General features: G+C 42.3%; 1 protein-coding gene across 6 annotated transcripts in view; it reads right to left on the bottom strand.

Annotated features, from left to right (window-relative positions):
• LOC122557625 (protein kinase C-binding protein NELL1-like) overlaps positions 1-27,020 on the bottom strand; it is a 1,008,016-nt gene that overhangs the window by 939,240 nt on the left and 41,756 nt on the right. For all 6 annotated transcript variants that reach the window (XM_087996275.1, XM_087996277.1, XM_087996278.1 and 3 more), the window contains exon 5: positions 4,811-4,907. In XM_087996275.1, the coding sequence (XP_087852401.1) occupies positions 4,811-4,907 (97 nt within the window). The remainder of the gene's footprint in view (positions 1-4,810; positions 4,908-27,020) is intronic.

Here is a 27,020-nt window from a genome sequence, read left to right as displayed (position 1 = left end):
TGACTATCATGAAACTACCATCAATTGTTGTAAAAAATGCAAGGTCACCAATGCCCTTGGAAAAAAGGAAGAAATTGTTTGTTTTTACCTGGGCTGGCCTACATGTGATTCCATACCCACAGAGGCGTGGCTGCCTCTTAACTGCCACCCTCATCAAGGGCTGTTAAGGATGGATAACAAAATGTTATCCTTGTCAGTACCACTCACATCCCATGATAAAATCAAAGACTGGGAAGATGCCTAAGTGCATAAAGGAGAAAAAGTGAGAATGATTTTTTATTGGCTGATGAGATCAGAGATACAAAGATTGTGTGGGGCTACATAGGATGTAAATAATCAGCTATGACCTTGAATGATAGAGCATGTTCGAGGGGCTGAATAGCCTATCTCTGTTTCTGTGTTTCAACAAAAGTGAAGAAGCACAATACTGTCCAAGGGAAAGCAGCCAACCAGACTGAAAATCTTCAACATTTACTCCCTCCAACATCAATGGAGAGCATTGGGTACCATCTACAAGACACAAAGCAACAATTCACCAAGACCCCTTCAACAATCCCTTTCAAATCCATGACTCAGTCTAAAAAGGACAAGCTATGGAGGTGCCGGTGTTGGACTGGAGTGGAAAAAATCAGAAGTCACAGGACACCAGGTTATAATCCAACAGGTTTATTTGAACCTGACGAAGGAGCAGTGATCCGAAAGCTTGTGATTTAAAGTAAACCAGTTGGACCATAACCTGGTATCTTGTGACTTCTGCACTTAAAAAGGACATGGGCAGCAAAAAATGTGGGAATGCCACATACAAGTTCCTCTTCAAAACTCACAATTTGGAATTATTTTCACAGATACTTCACAGTTGCTAGGTAAAGGTCCTGAAGCTAATAGCACTGTGGATGTACCTGCACCATTGGACTGTTGTACGTGTACCCACCCTTTAAAAGGGTGATATGTGCCATATGTACACCATGCTGTGACTCTGCCTGTGGGTCTGTAAGCCGCTCACACAGAAAGTAGTTGGTTTTGTACGATGCGTGCTTCACAACCTTCAATGTGCTTCAAATAAAATAATACACAGAATTAACCAATCCCTAATGATCAATCACTTTCAGACTATTCTAATTACGGTTCGGGTGGCACGGTGGCTCAGTGGTTAGCACTGCTACCTCATAGTGCCAGGGACCTAGGTTCGAATCCAGCCTCGGGTGTGTGTGGAGTTTGCACGTTCTCCCTGTGTCTGTGTGAATTTCCTCCGGGTGCTCCAGTTTCCTCCCACAATCCAAAGATGTGCAGGTTAGGTGGATTAGCCATGCTAAATTGCCGATAGTGTTCAGGGATGTGTAGGTTTAGTCAGGGATAAATGTAGAGTGATTTGGTAGAGGAATGGGTCTGCGTGGGTTACTCTTTGGAGGGGAAAGTGTGGATTGGAGATCAGAGTTGAGAGTGTGGTGCTGGAAAAGCACAGCAGGTCAGGCAGCATCCAAGGAGCAGGAGAATGGATGTTTAAAGCATAAGCTCTTCATCAGGAATTTTTACTCTTATCCTTTGGAGGTAAGTGCGGACTTGTTGGGCCGAATGGCCTGTTTCCACAGTATAGGGATTCTGTGAATGCAAACAACCTCCTTATCAAAGGCAATTAGGAATGGGCAATAAATAGTTCGCGACATCCATGTCGACATGAATAATGAAAGAAAATAAGAGAAAATGTGATGAACCCCACTCCAGAATTACTTTGTAGGTTAAGCAGTCATTCAATGATGCAAGCAGAAACTTGTAAGATTTGCAACAGAATCACATCTTCCTCAGCAAGGCTGGTTGTCATGGACACACTGCCTCACAGCAGTGAAAAGCAAAAGCAGTATCCAAATGGCAAAGAGGGCAGAAATATGATTAATTCAAAAACTTTATAAATAGTGTTTCAGAGACTAAGTCAAGCTACCTGTTCAGTAGCAGCCGTATGTACCAACTACAAGATGTACTAATTTTCCAAGGCTGTTTGGATAGCACCTTTCATACCCATGACCATCTAGAAGGACAAGGACAGCAGATACATGGGAACACCAACATCTGCAAGTTCCCATCCAAGCTACTCACCATCCTGACTTGGAAATACATCACCGTTCCTTTACAGTCACTGGGTATAAAACTAGATTAGAGCTGGAACCCAGAGTGTGGGGTAAGTACATAAAAGTTTTTGGTAAGGATAAGTACATGAAAGTTTTTGGTATGGGTTAGATTAGGTTAGATTCCCTACAGTGCGGAAACAGGCCCTTCGGCCCAACCAGTCCACACTGACCGTCCGAAGACTAACCCACCCAGACCCAGTCCACTACCCTATATTTACCCCTGACTAATGCACCTAACACTATGGACAATTTAGCATGGCCAATTCACCTAACCTGCACATCTTTGGATTGTGGGAGGAAACCAGAGCACCCAAAGGAAACCCATGCAGACACTGGGAGAATGTGCATACTCCACACAGACAGTTGCCCAAGGGTGGAACTGAACCTGGGACCCTGGTGCTGTGAGGCAGCAGTGCTAACCACTGTGCCACCGTGTCGCCCATAAATACCAGAGCTACCCTCTTCACAGCATTATGGGTCTACCTACACAAAATGAAATGCAGCAATTGAAGACGACATCACCACTTTCTTGAGGGCAATTAGGGATGGGCAACAAATGCTGGTCCAGCCAGGGATGCCCACATCCCTGGAGTGTATTTTTGAAAAAGGATCTTTCGTTAGGGTGGCACAATGGTTAGCACTGCTGCCTCACAGATACAGGCACCTGGGTTCAATTCCATCCTCAGGTGACTGTCTGTGTGGAGTTTCCACATTGTTCATATATCTGCATGCGTTTCCTCTGGGTGCTCCGGTTTCCTCCCACAGGCCAAAGATGTGTAGGTTAGGTAGATTGGCCATGCTAAATTACCCATAATGTCCAGGGGATGTGTGGGTTAGGTGGATTGGCCATGGGAAATGCAGGGTTACAGGGATGGGATGGGGTCTGGGTGGAATGTTCTTCAGAGGATTGGTGTGGACTCTATTGGCTGAATGGCATGCTTCCACACTATAGGGATTCTTTGATTATTAAAAAAAAATCTCTATGTGGTACTTATGCTAAAGCACTTACTTGCAACTGGTTTTTCAGTTTAGTTAAACAGCAATTTTGAAATGACTCAGACAGAACCTGCAGTTTTTGGTATGGGTTAGATTAGGTTAGATTCCCTACAGTGCGGAAACAGGCCCTTCGGCCCAACCAGTCCACACTGACCGTCCGAAGACTAACCCACCCAGACCCAGTCCACTACCCTATATTTACCCCTGACTAATGCACCTAACACTATGGACAATTTAGCATGGCCAATTCACCTAACCTGCACATCTTTGGATTGTGGGAGGAAACCAGAGCACCCAAAGGAAACCCATGCAGACACTGGGAGAATGTGCATACTCCACACAGACAGTTGCCCAAGGGTGGAACTGAACCTGGGACCCTGGTGCTGTGAGGCAGCAGTGCTAACCACTGTGCCACCGTGTCGCCCATAAATACCAGAGCTACCCTCTTCACAGCATTATGGGTCTACCTACACAAAATGAAATGCAGCAATTGAAGACGACATCACCACTTTCTTGAGGGCAATTAGGGATGGGCAACAAATGCTGGTCCAGCCAGGGATGCCCACATCCCTGGAGTGTATTTTTGAAAAAGGATCTTTCGTTAGGGTGGCACAATGGTTAGCACTGCTGCCTCACAGATACAGGCACCTGGGTTCAATTCCATCCTCAGGTGACTGTCTGTGTGGAGTTTCCACATTGTTCATATATCTGCATGCGTTTCCTCTGGGTGCTCCGGTTTCCTCCCACAGGCCAAAGATGTGTAGGTTAGGTAGATTGGCCATGCTAAATTACCCATAATGTCCAGGGGATGTGTGGGTTAGGTGGATTGGCCATGGGAAATGCAGGGTTACAGGGATGGGATGGGGTCTGGGTGGAATGTTCTTCAGAGGATTGGTGTGGACTCTATTGGCTGAATGGCATGCTTCCACACTATAGGGATTCTTTGATTATTAAAAAAAAATCTCTATGTGGTACTTATGCTAAAGCACTTACTTGCAACTGGTTTTTCAGTTTAGTTAAACAGCAATTTTGAAATGACTCAGACAGAACCTGCAGTCCTGTTGCACATTTCTAAGATGCTCCTATTGTTAAGTCAGTGGTGCCACATCCAGACGGCTCACGCCCAGTTGCTGATGAAACAGCGCTGAGGTGCAAGATCAAACCAACATGCTTTCTCACCAACAGTAATCTTTAGCAGGAGTGTGCACACTTCCCACACTGCCTCCCCCAACTCATTAGCATTTTCTATTTTTGAGTGCACCAAGTTTATGAGAGACATGGGTAAGCAATTGCACAATACTGAAAATAAATAATTTCCCAACTGTCTCGCTGCTGCAAAACACAGGAAAATGTAATGACACCAGATAAATTGTTTCTGTTCCAGAACTCATTTCACAATTTGCAATTACATTATTTTGGATAATAGTATTTCTGTTGATTATCCAAATGGTAAACAGAGTGTTAAACCGAGAGAACAGTCACAGGAATATTTGTAATAATTGCCATGAAATATTATGACGTGGAACAACCATAGCTTTAATCAACTAGCTATCAAGAACTCAACAGGGTAATACTGGTATTTTAATACATCTTTGCTCTGTATTGTAATTGAAGTGTGTAAATAGACTGCAGAATCCCACTATAAGTTAGCTGTACGGCTCAAATAAATGAGTATGGATCCTATTGCTTACCTTAAACAGTCCATGTCTACTGCTTCGTTGACCAAGCCATAAACCGATTCCTGGTTTGAGATTGGTCTGCGGAGGATCAATGATACGTTCATAAATCCTGTGGAAAAGAGGACATATATTTTGCTCAGTTCAAAAGTCAGCAAAAGATTCAAACAAAATACCTTATAACAATACATGATTGAGTCATCAATATTCCACCTGAACAAGTGAATGACAGGGCAAATGCTTCTTCTAGCATTTCAATTGTGGTGTTCAGTATGGAGGTGTCATCTTTTCAATCAATCCATCTTAAAACTCTGTACGTTTTTCACAACTATCATCCTTTACCCAGCCTGTAGGTGAGTAGATGATAGGATTCTTTCACAACTTTGAGACTTTCATTGGGTTAAAACTTTTGAGTAAATCACTTCCACAGGTTTCAAGTGCCATCTCATTTCTTTCAAAATATGAAAGAAGAAAGCAACCTGAAGCCTTTTCCAAACTGAAATATGTCAAACCCTTCTTTATAAAAGAATATTGTCCTCATTCATCTTCAGCTGTCAGTTAAGAGACAGCAGAGCTAGGACCAAAATCAAAAAAGCTAAACTAAACCAATATACTGCAGAAACTGGAAATCTGAAATTGGAACAAAAGAATGCTAGATATGCTTCATTGACACTCTATCCACCACCTCTAACTTTCACTCCCTCCATCACTGATGCATAGTGACAGCAGTGTCACCAATAAGATTCACTGCAGCAACTCACATCATCACCTGCAAGTTCCCCTCCAAGCCATTCACTATCCTGATTTGGAAATACAGGTATATCACTGCTCTTACAGTGTTACTCAAAATCCTGGAACTCTCTCCCCGCGACACCCTCAAGGCGGCAGGTCACCATCATCTAATCCAGGACAATTAGGGATGGACAATAAATGCTGGCCCAACCAGTAATGCCCACATCTCATGAATGAATAAAAAAAAAACATTCTCATCAGGTCTGGCAGCAGCTTTGGTGAGATAAAGGGAAGAGCTGAAAATGCGCAGCAGGTCAGGCAACATCCAAGGAGCAGGAGAATCGACGTTTCGGGCATGAGCCCTTCTTCAGGAATCATGCCCGAAACGTCGATTCTCCTGCTCCTTGGATGCTGCCTGACCTGCTGCGCTTTTCCAACAACACATTTTCAGCTCTGATCTCCAGCATCTGCAGTCCTCACTTTCTCCCCTGTGATAAAGGAAAGTACAATTTCAGGTCAATAACCTTGCAATTGGAATAACCTCAAAATGACAATCCATTGCAGCTTTCCAGGACTTGAAGTTTCACTTTTAGGTTTGAAAAGAGAATTAAAATCAATGAAAAGGAAAATTATAATTTGCATCATTCTGATAAAAGCTTTCAAAAGTATATTTCGTTTAATTGATTTGCAAAATTTAGATATTGCTGGCAAAGCTAACATTTCTCATTTCATTGAATCCCTACAGCATGGAAACAGGCCATTTGGCCCATCGAGTCCACACTGATCATCCAAAGAGCATCCCACCCAGACCCAACCCCTAACCCTCATTCCCCATGGTTAACACATTATGGTCAATTTATAATGGCCAATCCACATAACCTGCACATCTTTGCACTGTGGGAGCAAACTGGAGTACTTGGTAGAAACCCACGCAAACACAAGGAGAGTGTGCAAACTCCACACAGATAGTCACCCAAAGCTGGAATCAGACCTGAGTCACCGGTGCTGTGAAGCAACAGTGTTAACCACTGAGCCATCATGCCACCCTTGATTCAATGATTTGTGGTGGTGAGTGTCCTTTGTGAATGGTTTAAAAAAGATACACATTTATATAGCACCTTTCACAACTTCTGGATATCCCCAAATGCCTTTATGGTGTAGTCATGTTTGCAATGCAGGAAACACTACAGTCAGTTTGTGGATGTAACCCTCCGACAAGTGGCAATGTGAGAAAGGATCAGGAAAAGAAAACAATAAACTGCACACGCTGTAAATCTGCAACATAAACAGAAATTGTTGGAGAAACTCAGCAGGTCTGGCAACATTTGTGGAGGGAAAGCAGAGATAACGTTGCAAGTTCAGGTACCGTTCTTCAGAACACACTCTTATGATGAATGGTCACCAGACCTGAAACGTTGACCCTGCTCTCTTTCCACAGAGGCTGCCAGACCTGTGGAGTTTCTCCGGGATTCTCGGTTCTTGTTTCAGATTTCCAGCACCCATGATAATTTCCTTTGATTTGAGCCATCTCGTTCACTAATGTCCTTTAGGGAAAGAGATCTGTCATCCTTACCTAGTCTGGTCAACATGTGACTCCAAACCACAGCAAATGTGGTTGACTCCTAACTGCATTTTGGGTAATAAATGTTGGCCTAGCCAGCAACACCTACCCTCCCAAGAAAGAATAAAGGAAACCTTCATTGCATTTTAAAAGAATCTTGGGCTGAACCCTACCAGACCAAAGAACAAGAACTGGAAAATGAATTGTGAATTAAGAAACAGGGATAGGCTATTCGATGGTAGAATTATTTCTTCTTCAGTTAGGCCCAAATGGCAAAAATTGTTTCCATCACCAATGTTAATGGGAGTAGGGGGAGTACTCTGTGGACACCTGAACTAACACTTTCATAGTTCCCTAGATACAGCAGTAGTCCCTCTGGATTGGAAAATTGCACATTTTACAGAAAGGATATTATTAAGATGGAGAAGTTTCAGAAGAGATTGGCCAGGGTGTTGTGAAGAATGGAAGTTTTGAGTTAGAAAGAAAGGCTGGATAGGATGGGACTTCTTTCACTGGAGTATAGAAGGTTAAGAGGTGACCTTATAGTGGTCTACAAAAACATAACAGGTATAGATGGGGTCTTTTCCCTGGGATGGGGGATTGCAAGACCAGGAGGCATATTTTTAAGGTGAGAGGAGAAAGATTTACAAAAGACATGAGGAGCATTTTTTTTTTTTACACAGAGGGTGGTTCACATGTGGAATGAACTTCCTGAGAAATTGGTGGATGTGGGTACAATTACAAAGCTTAAAAGACACTTAGAAAAGTACATGAATAGGAATGGTTTGGAGGGATATTGGCCAGGAGCAGGCATGTGAGACTAGTTTAGTTTGGGATTGTGCTTGGCATGGACTAGTTGGACTGACGGGTCTATTTCTGTGCTGGAAGACTCGATGACTCTTTTTTAAGAAGGGCGAAAGAAGAAAACCAGGGAACAACAGATCAGTTAGCCCAACACCTGTGGTGGGGAAACTGCTGGAGTCAACACTCAGGGATGGGGTAACAGAATACCTTACAAATTTTCAGTTAATCAGGGACAGGCAGCATGGATTCCATAAGACCATAAGACATTGGATTAAATGGCCTAATTTCTGCTCCTTCGAGTCTGCTCCGCTATTCAATCATGGCTGTTAAGTTTCTCAATCCCATTCTCCCGTTTTCTCCCCAAATCCCTTGATTTCCTTTACAATCAAGAACTTATCTATATCTGTCTTAAATATACTCAATGACCTGGCCTTCACAGCCTTCTGTGGCAGTGAATTCCTAGATTCCCCACTCTCGGGCTGAAGAAGTTTCTCCTTATCTCCGTTCTAAAAGGTCTTCCCTTTCCTCCTAAGGCTGTGCCTTTGGATCCAAGTTTGTCCTACCAAAGGAAACATCTTCCCAACATCAACACTGTCCAGGCTGTTCAGTATTCTGTAAGTTTTAACTAGATCCACCCTTATCCTTCTAAACTCCATTAAGTTTTGGTCCTGAGTCTTCAACATTCCTCATGTTTTAGCTTTTCATTCCTGGGACCATTCTCGCAAATCTCCTTTGAACTTTCTCCAGGGCCAGTGCATCCTTCCTGAGATGTGGGGCCCAAAACCACACACAATATTCTGACCAGAGCCTTAAGGAACCTCAAAAGTACACCCCTGCTTTTATATTCAAGTCCTCTCAAAATATATGCCAATATTGCATTTGCCTTCCTAATTACTGACTCAATCTGCAAGTTTCCTTGAGAGAATTCTGGATGAGAACTTCCAAATCTCTTTGCACTTCAGACTTCTGAATTTTCTTCTGAAGACTTCTGAAAACAGTCCATACTTCTATTCTTCATGCCTGACAAAGGTCATTAATTTTTTTTAAAGGTGTGACTAAAAGATAGTGGACAGGGAAGTCTACAGACGTTGTAGATATGGATTCCACAATGCATTTGATTATGTTCCACATAAGAGATTGTAAACTAAGGTGGAATCACGCAGAATTGAGGGCAAATTACTGACATGGTTGGGAAAATGGTTGAGTGGTAGGTGACAGTGCATAGGGATAATAGGTAAACACTCAAACCGGCCAAATGTGACCAACCGTGTCTCTCAGGGATCTGTGCTGGGTCCTCAACGATTCACACTGTTTATTAATAACATGGCATAGAAAATCATATTTTCAAATTCAATGATGACACCAAGTTAGGCAGCACTGTAGACAAAGTGTAGATGATAGCATAGCATTACAAAGAGATACTGATCGACTGAATAAATGGGCAAAACTGTGGCAGATGGAGTTCAATGTAAACAAATGTGAGGTTCTCGATTTTAGACCAAAAGAGAATAGACCAGGGTACTTTTGATAAGGCAGGAGTTTAAATACAGTAGATATCCAAAGAGACTTGGGGGTTCAGCAGCACGAGGTTTTAAAATGTCACGAACAAATGCTGAATATAATCAAGAAAGCTAAAGGGATGCTGGCCTTTATATCTCGTAGATCGAAGTACAAAGATGCAGAAGTTATGCTGCAGTTATACAAAGCCCTGGTTGTACACCATGGAAAGTTCTATGATCAGATCTGGGCACCTTAGGAAGGATATATTGGCCTTGGAGAGAGTGCAACATAGATCTACAATGATGATACCCAGGCTTCAAGGTTGTGAGGAGCGATTACACAAATACAGCCTGGTTTCTGCAGAATTTAGAAGGTTAAAGGCTGGGACTTCAGCAGTGGAGAAGGAAAGATTGACCTCTCTCAGTTATCTTCCTTTATTTCTTATTTTGTTTTAAGTTAATGTGAATGGCACCTATGCAAGGGGACGGTACACACTTTTCACTATACTTGAGGTGAAATACACGTGACAATAAATGATTCAATTGAATTTGATCTGATCGAAGTCTTCCACATATTAACAGGAAACGACAGTGTAGATCACGATAAACTGTTTCCATGATTGAGGAGTCTAAAGTTAGTGGGCACTGTCCGACAGTTAGGACGAGGCTCTTCAGGAGAGACGTTAGGAAACACTTCTACACACAAAGGGTGGAAGAGGTTTGGAACTCTTTTCCACAAACAGCAGTGGATGCTGGGTCTGTTGTTAATTTTAAATCGGAGATAGATACATTATTTGTTCAGCAAAGGTATTAAGGGATATGGATTAGGGTGGTGCTGGAAAAGCACAGTAGGTCAGGCAGCATCCGAGGAGCAGGAAAATCAATGTTTCAGGCAAAAGCCCTTCATCAGGAATGAGCTATGGGCCAAAGGCAGGTATATGGAGTTAGAGCACAGGTCAGCCATGATCTCAGGAAATGGTGGGACAGGCTCAAGGTTGAATGTTCTGTTTCTATGTTCCTATAAATCATTACTTCAGTACTATGACAGCCCAGAGCTTTGTGCTGAAGTCGCTAGAACAGGTCAGGAAACCACAATCTCATGCCTCAAAGGGCAAGGTTATGCTACCAATTAAGCTCCAGCTCATATGGAATGGTGCAACCAAGTGGCCTGTTAGGCCTCTGAAGTGGCCATTAGGGTGAACGACAGCAGGGTGAAACTAGAGTCCCACCTCTGTTTGGTCATGTAAAGAAAGAATCAAAGCATTCAGGTAAATCAACTGAATCCTTTACATCAATCCCTCAAACTCGATCATTTTACTGATACCAAAAAACTAAGCACAAATTCTCAGGATGGGACCTGATCCCCCACCACGAGGTTTATTCATCTGGGACATTACATCACTAGCCCAGTGACATAGCTCCTACACTACATGCATTACTTATTACAGAGATTCCAGTTATTCTCAGTAAGCTTTGTAAGATACTGCTGAAGCCCATCGCTTGTGAAATTACCTTCACTGTTTTAGTACTAAGGATAGATGGATTATACAAATTCTGTGTGGGACTGCAGTCCTCAGCTAAAGGCTTGTTCACAGTTCTTGGCATGAACATATGCCATTCTAATCCACAAGGCAGAGCTAACTGTGCACAGCATTCATTGACACAAAGAATAAGAAAAAACAGAGACCAAATGAACTCGACAGCAAGTTATACATTTTTCTTTCCAGAAGGGTTTAATCTTTTTTGTCCCTGAAGTAAACCTTGAGGGGGGGTTATTACAGGTAGAACATGGCAGGGGAGGGGCAAAAAGGGGTAGCTGGGACAGGAGTCTGGGCTGGGGATAAATATTCTTGCTCCTCTTGACCCACCAGAATGTTTTGAAAATATTTCTCTCATGTTCGAAATTGTCCTTCTCTGAATTTAGCTGCCAGGAAAGATTCTAGCAGTAGTTCCAGATTTGGGGCTTTTATCTTGATCATGAGAAATAATTCAAACTGCCAGGTAATCTTGTGATTCAATCTATAAGTCCACAAAAGGTCAGACTACTTGAGTTATACCTACACTTTGTAACTTGTCTCCAACAAAGTATCCACCTCATTGCACTATGGAGCAAGGAAGAGTTCTTCTGTTCACTGTCTTGGTGAAAAATTTGAAAGATCTTCCTCACACAAGCCACCTCTCCAATTATCATTGCATCACACAGTACAAAAGGTGGCTATACAGCCCATCCTATAGCTGGATGGACTGTTAATTGTTCACATTCCCCAATGCTCTCACAAACGAGGATTGAGTCAAATTTGTTTGTTTGAAAAACAAAATCAGGTGAGCATGGAAAAGTTGAAACAAATAGAATATAATATCTAAACAGTTTACGACATTATCCTAAATAGATGCACAAGAATTCTAAAATTTGATATAACATAAACTGTTGTTTTAATGTGGCATCTTAACACGGGAAAATGAACCAAGAGCTGACACATGCAAATCAGCTAAAGTCAATGACAGGTCAAGAAAGGAGATATCAGAAAGGACAAACTAAAGCTTCCTCAGAAAGGGAGGTTTAAATAAAAAGCTTTAGAGGGCAGAGTCAAGTGCATAGGCTTTAACCCCAAAAGGTTCCTTGCTCTGGATTCAGCCTGTTTTGTAGACTTCATGGCCAGAGGCAAGGGAGCTACAGGATCAATAGATCTATTCACAACCACAGTCTTGGGGAGGGATATCCTTTACTCAACAACTGAAAGAGATCTGAAATACAAATCAGTAAGTGCTAGAGAAACTCAGCTAATCTGGCAACATCTATGGAGGAAGAGATAGAGTTTTCGTTTCGAGTCTAACCATTCCTCCTTGGACCTAAAGGGAGTTCTCCAGTATTGTGTCATGGGGTAGTCCGTTCATGGACCTGTGTGTGTGGAAAATAGTGTAACAGGAGAGGGGGCAAAAGGGCAGCTGGGAAAGCGGTCTGGGCTAGTATTCCTGTTCCTCTTAGTCCACAAACATTACTTTGAAGACATTTCTCTGATACACAAAACTGTCCTCATTGCCTACTTTAAGCCTTCAATGTGGGTAAAATCAGAAGTGAGCAGCCTCTTCCTAACGAGAGGTTCAATAAGAAAATAAGAACATAAGAAATTAAAACAGGAGTAGGCCATTCAACCCCTCATGCCTGCTCCGCTGTTTCATAGGATCAGGGCTGATCTCACCTCGGCTTCAACTCCACGTCCTGCCACTCTGCATAACCCTTCAACCCACTACCCATTAAAAACCTGTCTGTCTGTCTGTCTCCTTCTTAAATTTATTCAGCGTCCCAATGCTCACTATGGTCCGGGGAAGTAAACTCCACAGATTAACAATGCTTTGAGAGAGTTAATTCCTCCTTATTTGTTTTAAATCTGCTATCCCTGACCTAAAATAATGATCTCTCATTTGAGATTGACAAAGTAGACATAGAGCAGATGTTTCTCCTTGTGGGGCAATCTCCTTCTGCATATTCTCTACCTCAATAGATCCCGTCGCTTTCTTCGAAACTCTAACAAACACAAACCTAAACTATGACATAGCTCGCTACCAACTACTAGTCGTTAGGAAGAGGCTGCTCACTTCTGATTTTACCCACATTGAAGGCTTAAAGTAGGCAATGAGGACAGATAACAGCAGTAAGAAGGTGGGTCAGGAATCCCCTATTTACCAAATTAGACTGAAACAGACTCTCTAACTTCAAATCATGTTGATCTTGCTTCGCACACTTCCTGTGTAGTGTAACCTGTAAGCTTTGTACACACGGATGAAAAAAAAACACTAATTCGACAGGGACAACACATCTATCCTGGGACAGGCTAAGCAAAGACATGCCAGAGAATTCCTAGATGCCTGGCACTCCAATCACAACGCTATTAACAAACACATAGATCTAGATACCATCTATCAACCCCTCAGAAAATGAACAGGAAATGACATCACCACAGACCCCAGGAACCACATCCAGGAGAAAGATATAAATAGAAAGCAGGAGACAACAGTTTCACTTCACTTGGAGGTCGCCACTGATGATGGCTAGCCAGGTAATGAAACATCTGGATATCAAACCTACAGCTCAGCGAGCAAAGCGACACCCCTGTAACCTTTGTCTAAGCACCCTTCGAACTCTATATCCTTGTTTGTTATGATCTGTCTGTACTGCTCCAAAAACAAGGCTTTTCACTGTAACTACATGTGACTACAATAAATCATATCAAATCAAAATCTGACACAAGTCTAGCTCTCCTGATTTTATAAGTCAAGGTTCAGCCTATGGGATCTTGATAATTGGAAGAAGTGTAGTCAAGAGTGTTTGAAGGGACAGAGGAGAACAGAGCAGAGTTGAAGGATTGCAAAATTTCTGAGAAAGTTTTAGAGCAAGAGATAATTTATACTCTTTTAACTAAAACTATCCCTTGCCCTCTCCACCCCCCCCCCCCCCCCACCCCCCGATATATTGGACTCTCACAGGGCATACCAGATTTTGTAGAAAAGAGAGCGAGCTTATAATTCCAGGAGTGCTCCATTGAAGTTGCCACTACTATTGTCAGATCTCGGCTTGAATTCCCTTAACCTGTCACTTAAATGCGTAAATGGATGTGCCAAGGAGTCATTGCTGCAATCTCGCTACTTTATTCGGAATTATCTAGCCATTGCTTAGCACAACTGCTGCAATCAAAAATTCATCAGGCAGGGTGGGGAGGAGCACAAAGGGCACAGGACACTGAAATATCATCTTGTGCTACAACTTCTTTGACACTGAAGAGTTTAAGTGGCAACAGATTTGTGACCTCAGGCTAGTTCAAAGCACTTTACAGAGTGTGGAACTGTGAGTCATTGATCTAGTACAGTCGAGGCACAAGACAGGCCCGCAAACTTTCAAGAAACAGTAAAATAATGTTCAAGGAATCTGTTTATCATGACTTTGGTTGAGGGACAGTTCTTGGCCAGAAAACAGAAGTCCCTTCTTTTCTTCAAATATGATTGAAAAGATATGCATCAAATCTGTTGTAACACAATGATAAAAGACATTGTAAGTCATGGAAATGGAAGGATAAAATGAAAAAAAAAAGATAAATTGAGTGAAAGGGCAAAAATTGTGGACAAATGAATTTTATTGCAGACAAATGAGGCATTTTAAGTCTAAAATGCACGGAATAGAGTGCTTTGTCAATAATTAAGTATGAGATACAATGGGGAGCTGAAGAGAAAATCAAGTATATGGACTATTATTATGTTATGAACAGGTGCAGAAAGTGATCAAAAACACTCGAGTTCTGGCTTTTGTAGCTGAAGGACCAGGAAACAAAGAAGGTAGAAGTCATGTTCAGTTTGTATAGCCCTCATTAAACCACACATGGAGCCAGTGAGCAGTTCTGGGGCACCACACAATAGAAATTGTGGAGAATAGAATTGTGTAGAATAGTAGACTTGCCAACTTTAAGGGCATTTAAATGGTCATTGGATAGGCATATGGGTGAGAATAGAATAGTGTAGGTTAGATGGGCATCAGATTGTTTCCATAGATTGGCACAACACTGAGGGCCAAGGGGCCTGTACTGCACTGTAAAGTTCTATGTTCTAAGTTCTAAATGATATGCTGGTCTTGGAAGGGGCATACTGTAGGTTTACTAAAATAACACCAGAATTTCGAGTTAACTTACACAAAATCTGGGTTGCACACCCTGTAATTCAGATAGGGAACGATTTGCACAAAGCTTGGTTTATTATGAGGGGCAGATGGAATAGATAACTGATTCCTGCTCCACAAAAAAAAAACCCTAAAGAACTGTGGATGTTGGAGATCAAAAACATAAATAGAAATTGCTGGGAAATCTCAGAAGGTCTGACAGCATCTCTGGACAGAAAGCAGAATTAATGTTTCAGGTCCAGTGACCCTTCTTCAGAACTGATTCCTGCTGTTAGAAGGAATCTCAAAATAGAGGGAATGGTGTAAAAATTAAAGCTAGATTTTCAGAAGTGAAATGAGGCACATGAGAAAGGGTGGCAGAAGTTTGAAATTCTCTTCTGTTAATGACAATTAATCAATTGTTCATTTTCAAACAGAGAATGAAAGCTTTTTTATTACCAAATGATTTTTACAGACATGGGATGGAAGCAGATATGCGAAATTAGGTGGAAGATTAGGGATTATTATTTTAATTGACAGAAAGGTTTGTGAAGCTAAAAACACCTTCTCTTGTTCCAATATAGTCAGACAAAATAATATTTGGCATCAACCCAACAGGGCAAGCAGTGCAGAACATCTCATCTGTAAGGCAGTGTCTCTGACAGTGGAGCACTCTCACACCACACTAAAAAGGTGCTAGTACAGCTTCTGGTCTGAGGAGTGGAATTTGAATCCTCACTGTTCATACCTAGATTCAGGAGTGCCTCCACTGAATCCAGGCTGACCCCCAATGGGACTTGACCACATGACGGCGGAGATACTGGGCCAGCAATAATACCATAAAACTACCCTCCGACAACACAAGAGGTTCCCAACCAGTGGGAGCACAGCAACTAAATGGCAACTAATGGTGGACCAGTTCGAGGGGCTGATCGGCCTATAACTGTTCCTATTTCTTATAGTCTTGTAGTCTTAGAATCTAGACATGCTAAACAGCATGTTAGCAACCCCACAAATATTGGATCAAATCAAAGTTGTGTGGTTTAGACACATCCAGTCATGAACAGTGGTTGATAACTGAACAATTAATAGTAGAAACAGGCTCCTCCAATACTCCCACTGTCTTGATAATGGAGTCCAGCACATCAATGCAAAAGATAAAGCTGAGGCATTCGCCACTGACTTCAGCAAGAAAGGTTGAGTGAATGACCCATGTCAGCCTTCTCTTGAGGTCCCCAGTTTCAGGGACAGCAGTCAATCTGCTTCATTCCACGGGAGAGATGATGAGTAGTCTGCTTGATTGGCACCACATACACAGATTTTCCACCCCTTCCGCCACTGATGTTCAGAACTGTTCTGAAGAAGCCTCAAACCACACAAAATGTTCATTCTGTTTCTCTCTCCACAGATGCTGACAGATCTGCTCGGTTTCTCCAGCATTTTGCTTTCATTTGAGTGAAATGGAATGCTTTCCACTGGACTGGCTAAGTGCAGTTCCAATAACACTCAAAAAGCCCAGTTAATTAGCATTCTATCTGCTACCTTGACCATTCACCTCCTCACCACTAATGCACAGTAGCAGCAGTGAGTACCACCTACACTCAGCAACTCACCAAGGTGACAGCTGCTGCACTTTCTAAACCCATGACCATTATCCCTGGAAGGACATGGGCAGCAAATGCATGGGAATACTACCAATTGCAGCTTCCTCTCCACCATCCTGGCTTGGAACTATAACATTGTTGTTTCACTGCCAGAGTCAGAACTCAGAACTCCCTTCCTAACAACACAGAGAGGTGCACAAGAACTGCAGCTGTTTAAATAGGAGACTTTCCACAACAATGAAGAGTGGGTATTAGGTGTGGGCTTGACAGAAATAATTAAAGCTTAGGAACAAATTTAAAAGTTCTTGGATCAGGTTGATAGTTTAACAGAGGTGCCTCAATTTCAACAATTGTGATTGCTATCCTCAGATGTGAGGTTTATAGTTTATACCCAGCTGATCTAGTGCTAGACAGGTCAGATTTCAGAATCAGATCTGGCTTAATGGATCATGTTTAATTTTCACACTCGTTAAAATGACCGTTAGTTACAGAAATATATGCATACGAGGCTGCAGATGTCCTTTGACAACAGAATACAAAATTTTATGTTTATACTGAAAGGAAACAAAAGTGAAGCTATACAAGGCATGTAGAAGACAATTTTTAAAAGATCTTAACACCAACATCAAAATAATATTTCAACAATGTTTCCCAACACTATCCATGAATGATTTGGAGATGCCGGTGTTGGACTGGGATGTACAAAGTTAAAAATCACACAACACCAAGTTATAGTCCAACAGGTTTATTTGGAAACAGTCGTTTTCGGAGCGCTGCTCTTTCATCAGGTCAACCACTTGATTAAGGAGTCGCACTCCAAACGCTAGTGCTTCCAAATAAACCTGTTGGACTATAACCTGTGTGATTTTTAACTCTATCATGAATGTTATCTTCTGGGATGGAGTCTCTGTAATGTCAGCTCCTTAAAATCCAAATTTAACTAACATTATTTTTTCCTGGGTGAGGCAGTTTTACAATTCCTTTCTGAATAAAGGAATTATACTCTCACAATTCTGATAGCCTAAACTTGCATAATTCCAACAATTCGAAGATTTCTCTCCAAAGACAGCAGCTTACCACCTTCTCAAGGGCAATTAGTGACAGGGCAATAAAATGCAGACCAGCCTGGACATGGTTCCAATCAAGTAGTTTGCTTTGTCCTGAATGCCGCCGAGCTTCTTGAGTGTGGTTTGATCTGTACTGATCGAGGCCAGTGAAGAATATTTCATGTCAGTTGTGAATTGTACAAGGTGGACAGGATGGGAGGTGAGTTACTGGGTTCAGAATTCCGAATGACTAACTTGCTCTTGTAGCCACGGTATTTATATGGCTCAGACTGTTGATGGAAAGAACCTGCATTTGTGAAGCACCTTTCAGAAATACAGTCTCAAAACCAATGAAAATACCATTAATTGTAGCCAATACTGTAACACAGGGAAACACTGTTGATAGTGTGTACAAAACAAATTGTAAAATGGCAATGGCCAGACAATCAGCTCAGTAATGTTGGTGAAGGGATTAATGTAGGCAAGGAGACCACAATTCTTTTTTTACAAAAGTAATGCTATGAGGTCCTTTATGTTCACTGAAGTAGACAGAATGAACCTGACATTAACATCTCATCTCATGGATAGCATTTCACACAGTGTAGAGATCCCTCATTATTCCAGTACAGCGCTAGCTTAGATTACGGGCCCCGAGATGTTTTGAGTGGGGCTTGTAGCCATAACTTTCTGACTCTGACGAGAGGAGAGTAACCAATCTAGCCAAGACCAAAGCTTCAGTGTTCCATTTTGCACATAGAGGGGATCCTGCAGAAAACTGCAATAGGACCCTGCAAGGCAATCAGAACTCAGCTGGAGGCCAGAATAGAATAACAACTGAACAGCATCTAAAGAGTTAATAACTTCAAACATTTCAATGGTTTTCAGATTTTAAAAATATCAACCGATTTATTTCTTTTAAAGAGAGGGAAGATTAAGTGGCTTATAAATCCATCTACCAGATTGCAACCTTCAGCTGCTGTTCTCTGAAATTGTCTATTATCTAGTTAAAGAAACAATTTTAAAACATGTTGTTATCCTTTCAGCTGTGTTGATATTGAATGACTACTTCCCATCACACACAGCACAACCAGCATTAAATTATAACATCATAAATTAGAACAGATTTCCATCCTCGCATGATACACATACTAAAAATATTCCTTACTCTCACAGTAGTTAGATTTGTTCTGTCACAAACCCATGGATTATTAAGCAAAAATTACTTTTCAAAGAAAAAGTACAGAACCTGCAGAAATCTCCATTCCAGATTCAAAGGTAAATTTAGCAGCGTCGCCACACAAATATTGCAAAGAATTGAAAGTTCCACGTAAATCACCATCTGTCTGACATGACAAACTACTATTCCATCAGACTTTGAACCTGCAAAGATTTCCATTTCGATTTAAGCTGGATTCATGCTGTATTCTCCCCACCTGACAATGATTTGAATAGAATCTTAATTTTAGAATCCCTATTGGCCAAATCCTTCAGTTTAAGCCCAGCATGCCTGTCTCCAAATGATTTCTTTTTACAAGATCAAACTTTCAACTTCTGCCTGTTCATAATTCATGGGATGTGGGCATCGTGGGCTGGGTTAGCATTTATTGCCTCTACCTCATTGCTCAGAAACTGAGTGGAATGCTTGGCCATTTGAGAAAGGCGTTAAGAGTCACATTGCAGTAGAATTGGACTTTTTTGTAAGTTAGGCCAAAGCAGTTTAAGATGCCACATTTCTTTCATCCCTTAAGGCCATGAATGAACTAGTTGAGTTTTTCCAACAATTAAGAGTTGTTACATGTCTTTCCATTCAGTTGACTCATAATTAATTCCTGGTTTTTACATTCTGCCATGGTGTGATTTGAACCCATGCCCCACTTGAACCTTGGGTTTTAGGTTATTAATCGAGTCACATTATCAGTACACTGCTGCTTCCTGAAAGGTATCACATTGTAAGGTCATACCTCGACCAAGGTGCAAATGTATCTCCTAACTTATTCAGATTACTAAAAGTACACTTTCACAAGCCACATCAAATTAGCAACAATGGGATCAATAATTAGAGATAAGATTCCAAAACATCTAACTTCTTGATCCAACTTCCCATTGCTCTTCAAACCAAGAATGTTGTAAGTGAGTCCACCCACTTTCAAAGGCATCAACCATTCTTTATGAGGGAGGCCAAATTTAATCTTGAAATAGCTTCTGGACCTAGGGTAAAAATCTAAAAACAATACCAAATGAGTGATGGGTTCTTATGGTGCTGTGATATTGTCCCTATCTCTGAGCCAGGAGGCCCGGGTTCATGCCCCACTTGCTCCAGACAATAATAATAACATCTCTGAACAGAAATGTTGATGAGAGAATATCCACTATCAGCATGCTGTGGAAGCTACAGCTTGAGGCTGACGTCTAATACATTAACATTACATAGTATAGCATATAGGAATAGGTCCTTCAGCCCACCATGTCTGTGCTAACCACGATGTCATTCTAAACTAATCCCATTATCCTGTCCATAGCCTGTATCCCTCAATTCACGAGGCAAAAGTGAAGACTGCAGATGCTGGAAATCAAATTCTAGATTAAAGTGGTGTTGGAAAAGCACAACCGATCAGGCAGCATCCGAGGAGTAGGAAAATCGACATTTTGGGCAAATGCCCTTCATCAGGATGAAGGGCTCCCTCAATTCACTGCCTGTTCACTTAGACTTAAAATACCTCTTAAACATTCCTGTTGTATCTGATTCTGATACACCCCTAGCTGCAATTCCAGGCACCGTACACCCTCTGTGACAAAAAAACTTGCCTTGTATATCTCCTTTAAAAGCCCCCATATTGTTAGTTACTAACAGTCTCAATTAACAGCTAGTCACCATCCCTGTCAGATTGTTATCCACCCTTTGTCTGTCCAACTGTTCTCTCTCTTTGGGCTCTATCCCCACCTCTCATTTACTCCTTACCCCCCTCCCCCCAACCCATCTTCTGCATAAAAAACATTTTCCTCGCTGCCATCAGTTCTGAGGAAGGGTCACCGGACCTGAAATGTGTTAACTCGGATTTCTCTTCACAGATGCTGCCAAACCTGCTGAGCTTTTCCGGTAACTTCAGTTTTTGTTTCTGATTTAAAGCATCTGCAGTTCTTTTGGTTTTCGTTTAAAACTTCCCCGTCTCACTTTAAACCTATGCTCCCTAGTGTTTGACCTTCCCATCCTGGGAAAAAGACTCCGATTATCCAGCCTAACTATGCCTCTCATAATTTTATATACTTCTATCAAGGGGCCCCTCAGCCTCTGATGCTCTACCAAAACACTCCAAGTTTAGCTACAAGAAGTTGGACAAGACACTCCAATCCAGGCAACATCCTGGTAAACTTCTTTTTCATCTTCTTCAAAGCCTCCCTATAGTGTGACAGAACTGCATACTCTAAATGTGTGTCACTGAAGTCTTACACAGTTGCAAGCTTACTTGCCAACCATTATACTCAATGCCCTGATCAATGAAGACAAGCCTTCCCATATGCCTTCTTTATCATCTTATCTACTTGTGTTGCCACTTTCACGGAGTTATGGACTTGCACCTCAAAATCCGTCCATATATCAATGCTCCTCAGAGTACTGTCAACTCCTGTGTGCTTTCCTCTTGCATTTTACTTCCCAAAACGCTACACCTTAAACTATCCTGGATTAAACTCTATTTGCCATTTCTCCGCCCAACTTTTCAACTGATCAACATCTTGAGGGTGGCACGGTGGCTCAGTGATTAGCACTGCAACCTCACAGCTGCAGGGACCCAATTTCGATTCCAGCCTCAGGTGACTGTCTGCGTGGGTTTCCTTCCACAATCCGAAGATGTGCAGGTCAGGTGGATTGGCCATGCTAAATTGCCCATAGTGTTAGGTGCATTAGTCAGAAGGAAATGGGTCTGAGTGGGTTACTGTTCGGAGGGTTGGTGTGGACTTGTTGGGCCAAATAGACTGTTTCCACACTATAGGGAATCTATTCTAATCAATTGATCGCTTGCTGTTTTTTTTGACTTCCTCATTATACACAACTCCACAAATTTTCATGCTTCTGCAAACTTACTCATCATATCATTTATATATACTTCAAACAAGAGAGATTCCAGCACTGATTGTTGCAGACCACTTGTCACAGACCTCCACCACTCAGATAAACCAACCTCCACAATTACCCTTTGTCTTTTATGACCAAACTAATTTTGTATCTTATTTACCAACTCACTGTGGGTCTCATTTAACTTAATTTTCTGGACCAGACAACCATGAAGGACCTTGTCAAGTGCTTTAATACAGTGCATGTAGACAACATCCACTGCCCTACACTCAATCAATCATCAAATCCCTTGCTCAAAAAACTCAAATTTGTGAGATAAGATCCCCCACCCCCCACCCGAACAAGACCATGCAGACTATTGGTAACTAGTGCATTCTTTTCCACATACAACTAAAGCCTATCCCTAAGAACCTTCTTCAGAAATTTCCCCACCACTAATATAAGGCTCACCAGCCTAGAATTCCCGGTATTATCCCTGCTACATTGCGTACACAAAAGGAACAATACGGTGTATTCTCCAGTCTTCTAGAACCTCACCTGATGCTAAAGAGGATACCAAGATCTTTCTTAAAATTCCAGCAATCTATTCCCTTACCTCCTTCAGTATGCCAGAATAGATCCCATCAGGCTCTGGGGAATTTTCAACTTTAAAGTTTTTCAAGACACCCAACACCACCTCCTTCTTAATATTGACATGGTCCAGAATATCAACATGCCTCTCCTTAGTCTTACTATCATCCATATCCTTCACCTTGGGGAATACCATAAGACCATAAGACATAGGAGTGGAAGTAAGGCCAATCAGCCCATCAATTCTACTCTGCCATTAAATCATGGCTGATGGGCATTTCAATGCCACCTACCCGCACTCTCCCTGTAGCCCTTAATTCCTTGCGAGATTAAGAATTTATCAATCTCTGCCTTGAAGACATTTAACATCCCTACCTCCACTGTGCTCCATGGCATGAATTCCATAGGCTCACCACTCTCTGGCTGAAGAAATGTCTCATTTTCATTTTAAATTGACCCCCTCTATTTCTAAGGCTGTGCCCACGTGTCCTAGTCTCCCCGCCTGATGGAAACAAAATTCCCAGCATCCACCCTTTCTAAGCCATACATTATCTTGTAAGTTTCTATTAGATCTCCCCTCGGCCTTCTAAACTCTAATGAATACAATCCCAGGATCCTCAGCTGTTAGGTCTAGCATTCCAGGGATCATCCAGGTGAATCTCTGCTGGACACAGCCCTGTGCCCATATGTCCTTCCTGAGGTGTGGGGCCCAAAACTGGACACAGTATTCTGAATGGGGCCTAACCAGAGCTTTATAAAGTCTCAGTAGCATATCACTGTTTTTACATTCCGACCTTCTTGAGATAAATGACAACATTACATTCGCTTTCTTAACCACAGAATCAACCTGCAAGTTAACCTTTAGAGAATCCTAGACTAGCACTCCCAGATCTCTTTGTACTTTGGCTTTATGAATTTTCTCACCATTTAGAAAATTGTCCATGCCTGTATTCTTTTTTTCAAAGTGCAAGACCTCGCGTTTGGAGTCATAGAGGCGTATAGCATGGAAACAGACCCTTCGGTCCAACCTGTCCATGCTGACCAGATATCCCAACCCAATCTAGTCCCACCTGCCAGCACCCGGCCCATATCCCTCCAAACCCTTCCTATTCATATACCCATCCAAATGCCTCTTACATGTTGCAATTGTACCAGCCTCCACCACTTCCTCTGGCAGCTCATTATTTGCTTACATTGAATTGTATTCGCCATTTCTTAGACCACTCGCCTAAACTGTCTAAATCTTTCTGCAGCCTCCATACCTCCCCAGTACTACCTGCCTGTCCGCCTAACGTGTATCATCAGTGAACTTCGCCAGAGTGCCCCCAGTCCCTTCATCCAGATCGTTAATATATAAAGTGAACAGCTGCGGCCCCAACACTGAACCATGTGGAACACCACTTGCCACTAGCTGCCTTCTGTCAGATAGCCAATCCTTAATCCATGCCAGCAGCTCACCTCGAACACCATGGACCCTCACCTTACTCAACAGCTTCCCGTAGGCACCTTATCAAAGGCCTTTTGGAAGTCTAGGTAGATAACATCCACTGGGTTTCCCCGAGTCTAACCTACTTGTTACCTCTTCAAAGAATTCTAAATTTTGTCAGGCATGACCTTCCCATACTAAATCCATACTGACTTGTTCTAATCAAACCTTGCACTTCCAAGAACTTAGAAATCTTATCCTTAACGATGGATTCGAGAATTTTACCTACAACCGAGGTTATGCTAATCAGCCTTTAATTTTCCATCTTTGTCTCAATCCTTTCTTGAACAAAGGGGTTACAACAGCGATTTTCCAATCACTGGGACTTCCCCTGACTCCAGTGATTTTTGAAGTATTATAATCAACACCTCCACTATTTCCTCAGCCAACTCCCTCAGAACTCTAGGATGGACCCTATCCGGGCCAGGAGATTTATCAATTTTTAGACCTTTTAGCTTTTCTAGCACGTTCTCTTTTGTCATGGTTACCATACTCAACTCTGCCCCTTGACTCTCCTTAATTGTTAGGATGTTACTCATGTCTTCCACTGTGAAGACTGACACAACGTATTTATGATGCTAACCTGCTGCTTATCTTTCTACTTGACGCCATACTCCCTATTGCTTTCCCTTTCCCTTCCATCACAATATACTCAGTAAGGTCTTTATCCATTTCATCTGGCTCCACAAAAAAGTTCCCTGCTTTGTTCTTGTGTGTCAATTTCCCAAGTTATCCTTTTGCTCCTAATATATGTATAAAATGAATTGGGATCCTCCTCAATCCTATTTGCCAAGCAGATTTCACAACCACTATTGACCCACCTCATTCCTTCTTTAAGTTACTTAATGTTTCCTCTTCCAAGCTGATTCAATACAGCCAAAACATTGACCATTAGTAAGGGAAGGTCATATGGAAAATTTCCCAGGTATGTCCTGTACACAAAAGGCATGTCAATCCCAACCTGCCAATTACATCAGTTAACTCTCAATCATAAGTAAAGCGATGGAAGGGTGTCATCAACAGTGCTATCAAGCAGTACCTGCTCAGCAATAACCTGCTCAGTGACACCCAGTTTGGGTTCCACCAGGGCCACTCAGTTCCTGACCTCATTACAGCCCTGACTCAAACATGGACAAAAGAGCTGAATTCCAGAGATGAGGTGAGAGTGACAGCCCTTGACATCAAGACTGCATTCAACAAAGTGTAGCATCTAGGAGCCCTGACAAAACTGGAATCAATGGGTATTGGGGGGGCAAACTCTCTGCTGGTTGGACTCATACCTGGCACACAGGAAGATGGTTGTTGTCTTTGGAGGTCAGTCATTTTAGCTCCAGGACATCTCTGCGGGTGTTCCTCAGGGTAGTGTCCTCGGCACAACCATCTTCAATTGCTTCATCAATTGAAGCTTCCCTCCATCATAAGGTCAGAAGTGGGTATGTTCAAAGATGATTGCATATTGTTCAGCACCATTTGTGACTCCTCAGATACTGAAGCAGTCCATGTTTAACTGCAACAAGAACTGGACAATATCCAGACTTGGACTGACAAGTGGCAAGTGACATTAGGGCAGCATGGTGGCTCAGTGGTTTGTACTGTTGCCTCACAGTGCCAGAGGCCTGGGTTCGAGTCCAGTCTCGGGCAACTGTGTGGAGTTTGCATATTCTCTCCATGCCTGCATGGGTTTCCTCTCACAATCCAAAGATGTGCAGGTTAGGTGAATTTGGCCATGTTCAGGGATGTGTAGGCTCGGTGCATTAGACAGGGGCAAATAGAGGGTTGTGGAATGGGTCTGGGTGGGTTAGTCTTTGGAGGATCGGTGTGGACTTGTTGGGCTGAAGGGCCTGTTTCCACACTGTAGGGATTCTACTTCTCATTTGCAACACACAAATGCCAGGCAATGACAATAGACAATAGACAATAGGTGCAGGAGTAGGCCATTCAGCCCTTCGAGCCTGCACCGCCATTCAATACAATCATGGCTGATCATTCCTAATCAGTATCCTGTTCCTGCCTTATCTCCAGAACCCTTGATTCCACTATCTTTGAGAGCTCTATCCAACTCTTTCTTAAATTAATCCAGAGACTGGGCCTCCACTGCCCTCTGGGGCAGAGCATTCCACACAGCCACCACTCTCTGGGTGAAGACGTTTCTCCTGAGCTCTGTCCTAAATGATCTCCCCGTATTTTTAAGCTGTGTCCTCTGGTTCAGCACTCACCCATCAGTGGAAATATGTTTCCTACTGCCAGAGTGTCCAATCTTTTCATAATCTTATACGTCTCAATCAGATCCCCTCTCAATCTTCGAAACTCAAGGGTATACAAGCCCAGTCGCTTCAGTCTTTCAGTGTAAGGTAATCCTGCCATTCCAGGAATTGACCTCGTGAACCTACGCTGCACTCCCTCAATAGCCAGAATGTCTTTTCTCAAATTTGGAGACCAGAACTGCACACAGCACTCCAGGTGTGGTCTCACCAGGGCCCTGTACAGCTGCAGAAGCAACTCTTTGCTTTTATACTCAATCCCTCTTGTTATGAAGGCCAGCATGCTATTAGCCTTCTTCACTACCTGCTGTACCTGCATGCTTGCCTTCATTGACTGGTGTACAAGAACACCCAGATCTCTCTGTACTGCCCCTTTACATAAATTGATTCCATTGAGGTAGTAGTCTGCCTTCCTGTTCTTGCTACCAAAGTGGATAACCATACAGTTATCCACATTAAACTGCATCTGCCATGCATCTGCCCACTCACCTAACTTGTCCAGGTCACCCTGTAATCTCCTAACATCCTCATCACATTTCACCCTGCCACCCAGCTTTGTATCACCAGCAAATTTGCTAATGTTATTGCTGATACCATCTTCTATATCATTAACATATATTGTAAAAAGCTGCGGTCCCAGCACGGATCCCTGCGGTACCCCACTGGTCACTGCCTGCCATTCCGAAAGGGAGCCGTTTATCACTACTCTTTGTTTCCTATTAGCCAACCAATTTTCAATCCAATCTAGTACTTTGCCCCCAATACCATGCGCCCTAATTTTACTCACTAACCTCCTGTGTGGGACTTTATCAAAAGCTTTCTGAAAGTCCAGGTACACTACATCTACTGGATTTCCCTCGTCCAACTTCATAGTTACATCCTCAAAAAATTCAAGAAGATTAGTCAAGCATGATTTCCCCTTCATAAATCCATGCTGACTCTGTCC

The sequence above is a fragment of the Chiloscyllium plagiosum genome, unplaced genomic scaffold (genome assembly GCF_037043375.1).
Source record: "Chiloscyllium plagiosum isolate Xiang-an unplaced genomic scaffold, Cpla_swu_hap1 HiC_scaffold_18, whole genome shotgun sequence".
NCBI classification, from domain to species: domain Eukaryota; kingdom Metazoa; phylum Chordata; class Chondrichthyes; order Orectolobiformes; family Hemiscylliidae; genus Chiloscyllium; species Chiloscyllium plagiosum.
Note: the sequence above shows the minus strand (reverse complement) of the source record. Positions and strands in the feature narration are given on the sequence as shown.